Below are 12846 nucleotides of genomic sequence, written 5' to 3'. Positions count from 1 at the left end.
GTCTCCCTGTTTTTCCCCTTAACTGGAATTTTAAAAAAAAACCCCGACAAGTCTGCAAATTAAAAGCAGAAGGAAGAAGCTGCCGACAGCCCGGAACCCTTTTCTATGCAAGCTTCCACGGTGTGTTTGCGAGAGAGAGAAAAATCAATCAATGATAAAATAAAATTTGCAACATTCGTAACTTTTCCGTCTATCCCCTGATGGGGGGAAGCTTGCGTTCCTGGTTCGCTCTGCAGTTAGGAAGAACAGCCCCAGTTTTGCTGAATGGCCGCATTCAACTTTCAGAGCACTGACCAATAACTTTTCTTCCCTCTTTCACGCGTCAAACAGGCGCACCCACTGTGTAACCCCCTAACACTCTGCTCCGCGTTTAGTCTGGATGGAAAGAGTTGATGCAGACTAGTGGGAAGTTCAGAACAAGGCCCAGCATAACGGAGCTAAAAGGCTAAGACAGCGGGAGCTGTGACATTATCACCCGGGAGGAGCTGGTGTTTAGACCCAAACGCGGAGGGCTGCGCTCTTTGGTAAGCGATCCACCTTTAAATTCTAAAGGAAAAAACAAAACAAAAACCAAGTCTATGTTTCTTTTCTTTCCAGTGTGCCAATAGTGTGTATGTGGCACTAATTTTGTTAGAGACTGACGCTTCGTATTTGCAGGCTGGTTATTTTGTCCAGCTCATAAGTCGTAACGGTTTACTGGGATCGGTATTGAGATGAAGCAGGTTGGAGCTGTTTTGCAATCTGCTTTCAGTACTTTACTTAATCTTAATTCATACTGACCGCTCATTATTCTACTGTATTCTTAACTGAAATTAGTTTAGCATTGTTTGGTCTTCTAATTATGAAGGGTTGTACTTTTCTTCTTCTTAATGCAACTGATTTTACGCACAGCACTTTGCCCATATAATCACGGTCTTATTTTTTTTTTTTAATATATTTCTTTTTAAATCAGTTACTCTAATACTTTCAATAAATTTACTAAAGGGCTACATCGAATACTCATATTTTTTCTAGTCCCAAAAAAGAAAAAATATGAGTATTTGCCTGTGCTTACTGATTCAGGGTTAATTTGCTGCCTTATTCTGACCTTGGTGATAATGCTAAGTAGCTTATATGTGCATGTCCCTGATAAAGTTGAAACATGGAATCATGAATTGTTCCCGAAACAGTGTATGTCAAACAGTATTGTTGCATTTTGTTTACAGTGAGTTACAAAGGATTCTTTCTGCCTGACGGGTGAAGCGTCTCACTGTCCAGTTGTTGATTTAAATGATGTTGACATAATGTTCCATGCTTTCTCATGACACACCCAGATCTAACTTCAACATAGGAACTAATTGACCGGAAAGGAGAGACAAGGCAGATATCTGGTTCTTCTATGATAACTTCCTGGCAAAGTCACAAAGAATTTGAGGTGAGAACATGTGTTGAAAGCTGAATGCTTTGCTTGCAGGTCAACTTACAGGAATTCATCCCATTATGATTTTTTTTCCCTCACAGATATATTCAGCAGACAAAGTTCCAGCCGTGCCATCCCTGCAGCCATGAATGATTCCACTGATGACTATAACTACACGTACAGTTACGACCTAGATTATGGTGACATTGACGATATTAGGGTTGAGCACAGTCAGACAGAACCTATGCACATTTTCTCTGTAGTTATCTACATAATCTCTTTCATGCTTGGTGTGATCGGCAATGGAGCTGTTATTTGGGTGATGGCATTTAAATGCAAAAAGAGAGTCAACAGCGTGTGGTTGCTCAATCTTGCCATAGCCGATTTTGTATTTGTGCTCTTCCTGCCGTTCTTCATTGATTACATTATGCGGGACTTCCACTGGGAGTTCGGTGTGGCTATGTGTAAGATTAACTCCTTTGTGTCTGTGATGAACATGTATGCCAGTGTGCTGTTTCTCACAGTGCTCAGTATAGATAGATACATTTCTGTCGTCCATCTTAACTGGTGTCAGAAGTATCGCACCGTAAACCGAGCTTGGTTCGCATGTGGTTGTATTTGGGGGCTAGCCGCCATCTTGAGCAGTCCCGCTCTAATCTTTCGTGACACGATGACCTTGGGCGACAAGGTGGTGTGCTTCAACAACTTCCACACACACGACCCTCATATAGCAGCCATGAGACACATCACGATAGTGATTATCCGCACCACTGTGGGCTTTCTTTTACCGCTGACTGCTATAAGCGTGACGGGTATACTTCTGATAGTGAAAATGAAACAATCTGGGAGTTCGGTTCAGTTGTCTAGCTTCTCCAAAACAGTCACTGCAGTAATCCTCGCCTTCTTTTTGTGCTGGACACCTTTTCATACTTTCAGCCTGATGGAGTTAACCATACATTCCTCACCTTACTTACACAATTTACTGAAAACTGGCTTTCCTCTCGCCACGAGCTTGGGCTTTTTTAACAGTTGTGTAAATCCCCTGCTGTACATGTTCCTGACTAAAAAAGTGCGCAATATCATCAAGCAAGCCTGTCTGGACATAACCAAGAATTCACTTAGAGAGTTCAGCCAGTCGATCTCTGTCACTGAGATCGAATCTGTGGCAGGAGTTTATGAGAATGGTGTTCACGGTGAGCACGTGGCATCATCAACAATCTGATTGCTACTATCCCCAGACTTGTGAAGCTCTCCATTTAAAAAAAGAAGTGGTTAAGTATTACTTTAGCATAAATGTAGAGGGTTATTAGAGTTGTTAAGATTTTTCCTATGTTTTATTTGGGCAGAGTCACGCCAACTTCAACTGACAATTACTCTTCATGGATAATGGAAAATGGAACATAAACACAGATTCAATATCTTTCCATCTACTTTGCATAAACCTAGTTATCTGCAGAGAAACTGGCTAGATGAAATCAAAACCATTAAGCTGATCAACAGAAAATCTATCTGCAATTATTTTAGTTTCTAATCATTCAAATAAATTGCAAAACAAACACACCAGGAAGTCCCTGCTTGAAGATTTTAATGGTCATGCACGAGTTACCGACTGGTAAAACGTCTGCTTGATGGTTGGACTGCTCCTTACAATAATCAAGTAATTTCAACATGCCTCCTTGGCCAGTGGAAAACGGTGATGGATGACTGCTATTAATATTTTACAACATAAATCATGAAATATTAGACCTTGCAACTATGACTACACATATTTATGTGACATTTAGCCACTTTGTCTGTATTTCAAACTTTTCAATCAAGCCATCTTGTAAGTACTGCTTTGGTTCTTATGGATGACAAAAATAGTCCTTTTTGACTGTAGTCTCCTTTGCAACATAGCATTATTTTTGGTTTTATATTGCCATATGAGCTGCTAGAATAATGTATTAATGTATCTTACGGATGTTTATGCTGGTTAAAAACTGTATGAACATGTTTATTCTAATATATTTTAAAGATATATATCTTAATAAATCTGTTCTTCTGAACCTGACTGTGCTTTAGTGTCTTATTTTATGTGATTTGATAAGAACTAAGAGAAGAATTTGATGTTTTATGTAGACTCAGACAAGATTTCCTGCAGTCCTACATAGTTTGCACGCCATCAACAAAGGTCCAGACATGCATTCACTATTCATTTCCCCGAGGGTCTGCTTACAAATTCAGCCATTCCTGTTTTTTCTTCTTTCTTTTTTTTTCCATTTAGGGTGAACCCTGATTTGTAAGTATTACATCACTGTCACCACCCTGACTGGAAGGATGCTGTTTTATATCTGTGGGAATATATGGACAGGAAGCTAACAATTCTTTCAATCTTTTCCAATCGATTTCACTTCAATTGCAGACGACCTTTGACCCCACAGATACTTTCTTTTCTCTACATAAATGTGCTTATCCAGGTGTATGTATAATACTGAGACTAGACTTTAGGGGTTGGTTAGGGAGGGAAAAAAGACTGTTATTGTCACTGAGCCACATCAGAGACAAACAGCTGTAGATAAGATGGATATCTGCTAAGGAGAGGTTTACATCACTTCGTACTGTTGTTGAATTTTTATACTATTATCTCAGACACTGTTTAGTGGCCCTGCTGTTTGGATTACAGGATTACTTAATCCGTGACGCAGCAGAATGGACGGTGCGCAATCTGCGGCGCAGGCGGTCTCCTGAGGACAGACATAGACAAGGTAAGTAACCGGTCACAACAAACAATTTTAAAAAAATGATTCATTAGCATTGAATACAGTGACATTATTAGCTTGCAGGGCTTTAGTTTGCGGTTGTTACGTTTACGTGTTTGTAGCGGACCGCGTGACGTCTGATTGAATGCAACAATCAGCTGCACATTAATTTAATTTAACGTCACAAAAATGTTAAAATAACGCCTCGCGCGGCATCACTGTCTAATAATACGAGGCTAAGTTTCACGAGCTAACACCGTTATTATTGTTAGCCTGGGAGACATTTAGCCAGCGCAACGTTAACTGTAATTAGTGCCGCATTTCGAAACATTTCCAACATTTTCTGGGCTTCCAGAATATTAAGCGTTGTAATTTAGTCTCTATTCGTGTTGTTTTCAAATGTGACGCACCAGCTAGCTAGCTTACTTCTGTTTTTGTTTTGGAAGCTGCATGAGTGCTAATTTAGCAGCGGTTTATAGGTCAGACATCCGCATTACACATCTAAAAGCGTTGCGGTAACCTGTGAAGCCTTTCAGTGGAGCTAACAGTACACCTTACACCTGATGTCGTGATTCTGCCTCTCCTCCAGCATGTTGCGTTTGCCTGTTGCGACCCGCAGTCTCTTTCCAGCAGCTATTAGCAGAGGAGGCACGGCTGTGACTCACAATGGTAACATTTTTTTTAAAATTCTTTTATTTTTTATGAGGTTTAAGGACATCATTGTATTTGTATCGCTTCATAGTTAAACTATTTGTCAGTCATCTCAAAGAACTAAATGTTTTAATGCTTGCCACCCTTGTTACTTTCGCCATTAATGGATTATAGGCTGGATTATAGAGCTCCCAGGTACCACATTTGGTGCCGGGCTGTTGTTGGCACAGTTTAACCAAAGACTGTCATAATGAATTTGTTGTAGCACGAAATGATACATATATTAAATGATGCAATGTGTATATTATGGGAATTGGGAATAATGTATTATATGGGAATATTGTGCAGTAAAATGTTCTGTGTGTGCCCGAAGTTCGCCCTGCATCCACTGCAACAGCAGCAGCAGCCAGTAACCTCCTGGAGGTGTTTGTGGATGGGAAGCCTGTTATGGTGGAGCCAGGAACAACTGTGTTGCAGGTAATGGCTAAACTTTAAGATATGCAATGCCGTGAAAACGTATTGCATATTTTTCACACTTACATGTTTCATATTGTCCAACAATTTTTAATAGACAAAGGTAACCTGAGTAAATAGAAAATGCAGTGTTTAATTGTCACTCACATTTATCAAGCTGTTAATTCATAAATTAACTGTAATTAACCACATGTTTTGGAAAACTGAGCTCAGTTTCTTTAGCCACACCCAGGCCTGATGACTGTAAGACTTGTTTAGTCAAAGAATCACTTAAATAGACAAAGTACAGCAGGCTTAAGGATCTCAAAATGCAACACATCATACTACATCTCAATAAACAGCTGAGAAACAAAATTAGGTTCTAGGTTCTAGGTTCTTTATTATTTGTCACATGCATAGTTATACAAGTATAACACACAGTGAAATGTAGCCTGACACGCTCCTCGACATGTGCAAAAATTGGGGGGGGGGGGGGGGGGTGTAGAGGAAGAACATTTTATATATATATATATATATATATATATATATATATACATATACACTGGGTGAATGTGCAGTAGTAGCAGCAAGCAGGTGAATTCTGTACATTAATATGAATAGATATCTGACTAACAATTACTGACATCAATCAGTCTGGAAAGTGTTACAAAGCCTTTCCCTCATATTACGTTTGCCAAAAAAATATCTTGATGATCCCCAAGATCATGCATCCTATTACATCTGCTGTAAAAATAATAGCACTTTTTAAAAAAAAGAACATCACACTGGCATTTAGACATGGTAGTGGTAGTGTCCTGGTTTGGGGCTGCTTTGCTGTTTCACAATCTGGACGACTTGCTGTCATTGATGGAAGCATGAATTCTGCTCTCTACCAGAACATCTTGAGGAGAATGTCCAGTCATCACATTGTACTCTGAGGTTCATGCACACTTGGGTTATACAACAGGACAAACCTTCAATCCACTGTTGTGTGGCTGAAAAACAGAACAAAATGAAGTTTTTGAAGTGGCCAAGTCAAAAGTCTTGCTTTAAATCTGATAGAAATGCTTTGGCATGGTTTCCCTCCAACGTGGCTGAATAAAAACAATTCCGCTAAGAAGAGTGGGCCAAAATTCCTCCACAGTGATGTGAGAGACTCATTGCTAGTTATTACAAATGCTTGCTGCGAAAGGTGACGTAACCGATAGAGAGCTTTTGCCCCTTGATAAATGAAATGATCAACTGGAGAATACATTTTCTTTTTACTCGGGTCATCTTTGTCTAATATTAAAATTTGAAACATACAAGTGTGACAAATATGCAAAAAAATCAGGAAAGTGGCAGATACTTTTTCACAGCACTGTACGAGTATTCAGTATAACCCTGCAGTTGTTTTCTGTCACAGGCATGTGAGAAGGCAGGCATGCAGATTCCCCGCTTCTGCTACCACGAGCGCTTGTCAGTTGCTGGAAACTGCCGCATGTGTCTTGTGGAGATAGAAAAAGTTCCTAAGGTACTTTTTTTTTTATGATTCCTGTGTGCTACGTTTCAACTCTAGAAAGCCACAAATGTCTCTTTGTGTTTTGTTTCTCTGCCCAGTCTTGCAGAGATAAAAGTATGCCTACTTTAATTATCATGTCATCTTTTTTCATTTATTATCTAGCCGGTGGCAGCTTGTGCTATGCCTGTCATAAAAGGCTGGAACATTTTAACCAATTCTGACAAGACACGGAGGGCCAGGTACCTTCAACCTGTTAATTAAACGTCACTTATCTGTTTTGTAAAGTTTACGGTGAAATTTGGTCACTTTTATTTGTTGTTCTTTAACTTGGTTTGTTGGGATTCTCCCACATGAAAGTAATCTTTTATTAAAAATTTCACAGAGAGGGGGTGATGGAGTTCCTACTGGCTAACCACCCATTAGATTGTCCTATTTGTGATCAAGGAGGTGAATGTGACCTACAGGTAAATTATAGATGATCACCACCACTCTAGATCTGCTCATTATAGTCTTTATTATGTGTAAAACAGATATTATGGGGTTTTGAATTTAGAAATTATTGATTAATTACTAAAACTGAGTGAAATCTCGTGTAAAGGATCAGTCCATGCAGTTTGGCAGCGACAGAAGCCGCTTCACAGAGGGCAAAAGAGCCGTGGAAGATAAAAACATTGGCCCCCTCATCAAAACTATTATGACTCGCTGTATTCAGTGCACTCGTTGTGTGCGGTGAGTCATGCTTTAATATTTAAACAAGTCGAGTTGCCGTGTTCATGTGAAATATTAAAATGCATATATTCTTTTCCTCTTTTAGCTTTGCCAGTGAGATTGCAGGCGTGGAAGAGCTGGGCACCACTGGCAGAGGCAACGATCTGCAGATTGGGACTTACGTGGAAAAGATGTTCATGTCGGAATTATCTGGGAATATTATTGATATATGCCCAGTGGGAGCCCTGACCTCTAAACCGTATGCTTTCACTGCCCGCCCATGGGAGACCAGGTTTTTAGATTATGCTCTACATCTTGTGTAGCTATTTAGGGTTTCAACTAATTATTTTGAGACTTATGTATTCTCTCTTTTTTTGTTGTTGTTGGTTGTTTTTGGTTTTTTTGCAGGAAGACTGAATCGATTGACGTACTTGATGCTGTGGGTAGTAACATCGTGGTGAGCACTCGCGGCGGCGAGGTGATGAGGATTCTGCCTCGCCTTCATGAAGATATTAACGAGGAATGGATCTCAGACAAAACCAGGTTCATTTCACATCACCCAAACTTTGCATCATAGACATAGACTTGTGCTTGGTGTTTACATTATTGCTGAACTGCTTTTTGCTCGAACTTGGCAGGTTTGCTTATGATGGGCTTAAGAGACAGAGGCTTACTCAGCCAATGGTGAAAAATGAGTCTGGGCAGTTGGTTCCCACATCCTGGGAAGACGCGCTGACTCGAGTTGCTGGAGCAGTACGAAATTCTTAATTGAATTACAGTAACTAAGCTCATCAAAACATTGGATAGCAATTTAAAACACTGATTCAGAATACCTGAATACCAACCGTTTTTGTTTGACAGTTGCAAGGAGTTGAAGGAAAGGACATTGCTGCCATTGCTGGAGGTTTGGTCGATGCGGAGGCTCTCATTTCCCTGAAAGACTTGCTGAACCATTTGAATAGTGACAACCTGTGCACTGAGGAGACGTTTCCCATGGCTGGAGCAGGGTAAAAAGAATACCAGAAATGAAAATTGAAGCCATTGGTGCACACACGTCCAACTCTTTTACTAACTGACTTTTCTAGATCTGACCTGCGTTCAAACTATCTTCTGAACACTGGAATTGCCGGGATTGAAGAAGCTGACCTGCTACTTTTAGTTGGAACTAACCCACGGTATGAGGCTCCATTGTTTAATGCACGGGTCAGAAAGGGGTAAGTAAATCATGGCTGTTTAACAATGGAAACTGTAAATCTGACAACATAAGTCTGTTCTTCTGTGTAAACATTGGTGTCTCTGCTATAGCTGGCTGCACAATGAGTTACATGTGGCTCTGGTGGGAAAGGAGGTGGACCTTAGTTACACATATGAGCATCTTGGTGAATCAGCCAAGATCCTTGAAGAAATTGCTTCAGGAACTCACCCATTCTTCCAGGTAACACTGACCTTTCTTTTCTTTGAATGTCATCAATCAACTTGAATGTCTCTCACTAATTTTGTGTGTTTTATTCTCTGTTGCAGGTCATGGCCAAAGCAAAGCATCCTGCTGTTGTAGTTGGCAGCGGTTGCCTGCAGAGAGAGGATGGGGCTGCGATAATGGCTGCTGTGTCAACCATTGCTCACAATGCTCGCGTCAGCAGTGGAGTGGAGGAAACCTGGAAGGTTCTCAATGTGCTTCACAGGTCAAATGCTTGTAAAAATTATTAGTAAAGTTTTTAATAACAATACCATGTTGAAAAGGAATTTTTACTGTAGTGAGTGTAACCTTTGTCCTCATCTTATCAGGATTGCCAGTCAAGTAGCTGCACTTGATCTGGGGTACAAGCCAGGAGTGGATGCTATCAGGAAGAACCCACCCAAAGTTCTGTTCCTACTTGGAGCTGATGCTGGCTCCATCACTCGCCAAGATCTCCCTAAGAATAGCTTGATAATTTATCAAGGTCAGCTTTTTGCAAAACCTTAAAATTCCGGGTCACTGTGGAGTCATGCAAACACCGGCACAGAAAAGCAAAAATTGAACCCATGACCTTTTCTCACTGTGTAGGTGTTTTTCTCACGACATAATCTGCCATGTTCCCACAGTTCAAAGGCATGCATATCAGGTTACTCTGTGATTTAAAGTTTGCCCTTGCTGTCAATGTAAGCGTAAATGGTTGTGGGTTTTTCTGTGTTAGTCTTGTGATAGACTGGCAAACTCTCCAGGGTGCACCTTGCCTCTCGCACCATGGCAGCTGGGATAAGCGCCAGCCCCACCACAACTCTGGATTGGATAAGGGTTAAGAAAATAGGTGGATGTATGAATAAAGAAAAAGTTTTTCTTTATTTACAGGTGTGACAGAAAACTAAATTATTTAAAGACATTTAAATGGCTTAAGTGCCCAAATGGTATATCTACAACATCCTTCACTCTTTATCTACCCCTCATATTTTTCATATGTTGCTAGAAAAATGGGAATTGGGTGCAAAAATGCATGGATATGCAGTATTTAAGGGAAACAATATGACCAACTTTATTCTTCCACACAGCCTGAACTCTCTTAGGCAAGCTTTCTTGTAATTTCTTCAGGTATAGTTCAGGAATCGTTCTCCAGGCTTCTTGAAGGATAATTCAAACCTCTTTTTTTGGCTGTCGGCTGTAATTTGACATACCTTTGCCTCTTCTTCCAGTTTCCCTTCCTTAAAAATGACAGTCAGCCTTCCACAGAGACCATTTCTGGTGAGGCTTGAATCAGAAGGCCTGGAGAACTGTTGCTCAATTCCACGTTAAAAATGACAAGAAAGTCTGTTTAACTAGAAGCAGTTCAAGACTTGCACAATCAAATGAGGGCACGTTTGGAAAAATAGTGGTAACCATTCCCTTAGGGACTTGAAGAATACATGTTGAGGAACAATAAGTTTGTTTTTACTTAATTCCAGTTTTCTGTTTCGTAATGCCCAGGTCACCATGGCGATGTCAGTGCACCAATGGCTGATATCATCCTTCCCGGAGCTGCATACACTGAGAAATGTGGCACGTATGTGAACACTGAAGGTCGTGCCCAGCAGACCAAGGTGGCAGTGACTCCTCCAGGCGCAGCCAGAGAGGACTGGAAGATCATCAGAGTCTTATCTGAGGTGAACCAGAGCACAGCATAAACATGCGAGGCTCAGGGAAATAAAATGTGACTAAATGCTCTGTGTTGTTTTCATACGCTTTTAAGCTTGCTGGAGTGACTCTGCCGTATGACACTCTGGATGAAGTGCGTGATAGGCTGGCAGAGGTTTCCCCAAATCTCGTGCGATATGATGACGTAGAGGAGGCCAACTATTTTAAGCAGGCTAATGAGCTATCTAAGGTCAGCTGTTATCTTCTTCTAGCATTTCTATTTTTAGGTGATCATAGAGGGGGAGGAAATGTAAAGCTGGATTTAAATGTTGGTTTGTACAGTTAATTTATCTCTGTTTATGTCACACTGTTCTGCATGATATCTGGCTTATCTATTGCAGGCAGTGAACCAGACTCTCCTTACTGAACCTTTAGTTCCTCCACAGCTTACTGTGAAGGACTTTTATATGACAGGTGGGTCACGAGTAATCCAGTTGAGCAGTGCATGTCTTTTTTTCTTTTCTTTTTTTTTCCTCTGGCTAATGCAGGTCTAATCTTGTTTTCATTCCAAAGTGCTCTAAGTGTATCAAGTACATCAGTTAATTAGAACAATGTTTGTTTTCTTTTCATAGAGAGAAAATAATGTAGTAATACTAATGCCTGTCTTTCAAAGCATAAGGAGGGACACTTAGGCACTGTGTTCCTGCTGAAGTGATCAGTGAAGTTACAAGAATTTGATAAATACAAATAGATATTAGATAAAGCCAAACATTTCCTCATAACAGTGTTATTAATCCCAGATAAATGGAAAATATAAAGTTGAGCGAAAAGCTACTGTATTTGTTGCTGTGCTAATATAGAGAGGATTTTAATCTGCAGTTAAAGATGGCAAAACTACTGAATGTATAGCCTAGGAAATGTAAACAGATTAAAAAAAAAATTATGGTTGTGTTTTCATGTAACATACATTCAAAATCAATGATGTATATTGAATATAGTGATTTGGTTTTATTAAGTTATTCATGTTGATACAGGAATATCCTTGAAATGTCCCTTTTTTTATAGTTTTGAATTAGTGACATTATCCTAGATTGAAATAAATACTCATTTTATTATTATCATTATTATTATTATTACGTATATGGTTAGAGGAAACGGAACCCTGCTGACAATTTTGATTTTTTTCAGAGCATTGCAATCGGGCTGTTGTTAATTTGCAAAAGGCATAAGGAGGAATTAAAATCAGCAATTTACATTACTTTTCATTGCAGATAGAACATCTAAAGTAAATAAATAAATAACAATAGCCAATTTAACCAAATAAATAAATCAGTAGTAATGAGGAGCTGCTAGTAACTCTGTGTGTGTGTGCGCAGTGATTTTATTGTTTGAAAAAAATTATAAATGTACTTTCTGTAATGTATAGTTACCATTACAAGCTGTCTGCTTATAGCCAAGTTTATACAAAAATAATCTGCTGTGATTACAAATTTGTAATTTACAGCAGGTTTTAATTTTAGATTCTAATTTGACACTTTTGTTTAAATATTTTTGATATTTTAGCATTAAAATTGTAAGTTATAATTCACTACATTATGTAGTAATGGTCTTTTTACCATTATACATGGTCTAATCTCAATGGTCTCTGTGTGTGTGTGTGTGTGATAGATATAAATTTTGGCCGGTAATTTGAGGGTACATTTAAGAATTCAATCTTTACCCACAGATCCAATAAGCAGAGCCTCCCAAACCATGGCGAAGTGTGTGAAAGCCGTCACAGAGGGGGCACAAGCTGTGGATGAACCAGCCATATGCTAAAGCACAAATGGATAGCCATCCAGTTCCTAGACGATACGCACAACTCCTTTATTTGCACTTTCCTAGAAATGTATTTGCACTTGTTTTGACTTGGATATTCTACTATAGAGTAAGTTTCATAATGTGAGCAAACATACCTGCAGAAATGTGTCTTAAGTGATGTAGGCTGAGTGAAAATGTCATCTTAGATCTGCCAAGTATTCAAAGATGCACACCTCACAGTTTGTTTTTTTCCCCTTCATCAGTGCTCACATTTTTGTAGGTGTGACCAAAGATTAAAAAATCTTTGTTTGTCTTTCTGTAAAACTGACAATATATTTTCCTAGACATATTTAAAATAAATAGTATTTAAAAAGTGTAGCTCTTTGTAAATGTGATATATATTAATAAACCAATCACCTTTAGCAAGTCTAACCCTCCATTCAAGATTGTGCCATTTTGTTTAAAAGAAAAAAAAAAAATGTGTTGATGCAGTAAATTCCACTTTTCCTGT

At 39.3% G+C, this 12846-nt stretch overlaps 2 protein-coding genes across 2 annotated transcripts; both read left to right on the top strand.

Moving 5' to 3' along the window:
* Nucleotides 1-252: 252 nt before the first annotated feature.
* On the top strand, nucleotides 253-3449 carry cmklr2 (chemerin chemokine-like receptor 2). The gene is made up of 3 exons (XM_085433933.1): nucleotides 253-524; nucleotides 1314-1414; nucleotides 1501-3449. The coding sequence occupies exon 3, from the start codon at nucleotides 1545-1547 to the stop codon at nucleotides 2619-2621; it is 1077 nt and encodes a 358-aa protein (XP_085290059.1). The 5' UTR covers nucleotides 253-524; nucleotides 1314-1414; nucleotides 1501-1544; the 3' UTR covers nucleotides 2622-3449.
* A 629-nt stretch (nucleotides 3450-4078) lies between these two features.
* Nucleotides 4079-12713, top strand: LOC146690820 (NADH-ubiquinone oxidoreductase 75 kDa subunit, mitochondrial-like). Its single transcript, XM_085433932.1, has 19 exons — nucleotides 4079-4143; nucleotides 4727-4806; nucleotides 5162-5265; nucleotides 6647-6754; nucleotides 6905-6981; nucleotides 7125-7206; nucleotides 7341-7471; nucleotides 7557-7742; nucleotides 7859-7993; nucleotides 8089-8203; nucleotides 8312-8457; nucleotides 8536-8664; nucleotides 8756-8885; nucleotides 8972-9132; nucleotides 9236-9390; nucleotides 10389-10564; nucleotides 10651-10785; nucleotides 10937-11009; nucleotides 12262-12713. Exons 2-19 carry the CDS (start codon nucleotides 4728-4730, stop codon nucleotides 12351-12353), a joined length of 2214 nt encoding a protein of 737 aa, XP_085290058.1. The 5' UTR covers nucleotides 4079-4143; nucleotide 4727; the 3' UTR covers nucleotides 12354-12713.
* Nucleotides 12714-12846: the final 133 nt, after the last annotated feature.

This window comes from Copadichromis virginalis, linkage group LG16, assembly GCF_057382275.1.
Source record: "Copadichromis virginalis isolate Kocher_CV1m ecotype Utaka linkage group LG16, C_Virginalis_male_GT1.1, whole genome shotgun sequence".
Classification (NCBI taxonomy): Eukaryota; Metazoa; Chordata; class Actinopteri; order Cichliformes; family Cichlidae; genus Copadichromis; species Copadichromis virginalis.
This window is presented reverse-complemented; position numbering and strand designations above follow the sequence as displayed.

Bases quoted from the DNA above. Each gene is read 5' to 3' on its own strand.
- LOC146690820 (XM_085433932.1), top strand. From the start codon at position 4,728: ATGTTGCGTTTGCCTGTTGCGACCCGCAGTCTCTTTCCAGCAGCTATT. The intron at 6,982-7,124 runs GTACCTTCAACC...AAAATTTCACAG, and splicing joins GACAAGACACGGAGGGCCAG to AGAGGGGGTGATGGAGTTCC. The intron at 9,391-10,388 runs GTCAGCTTTTTG...CGTAATGCCCAG, and splicing joins TAGCTTGATAATTTATCAAG to GTCACCATGGCGATGTCAGT.
- cmklr2 (XM_085433933.1), top strand. From the start codon at position 1,545: ATGAATGATTCCACTGATGACTATAACTACACGTACAGTTACGACCTA.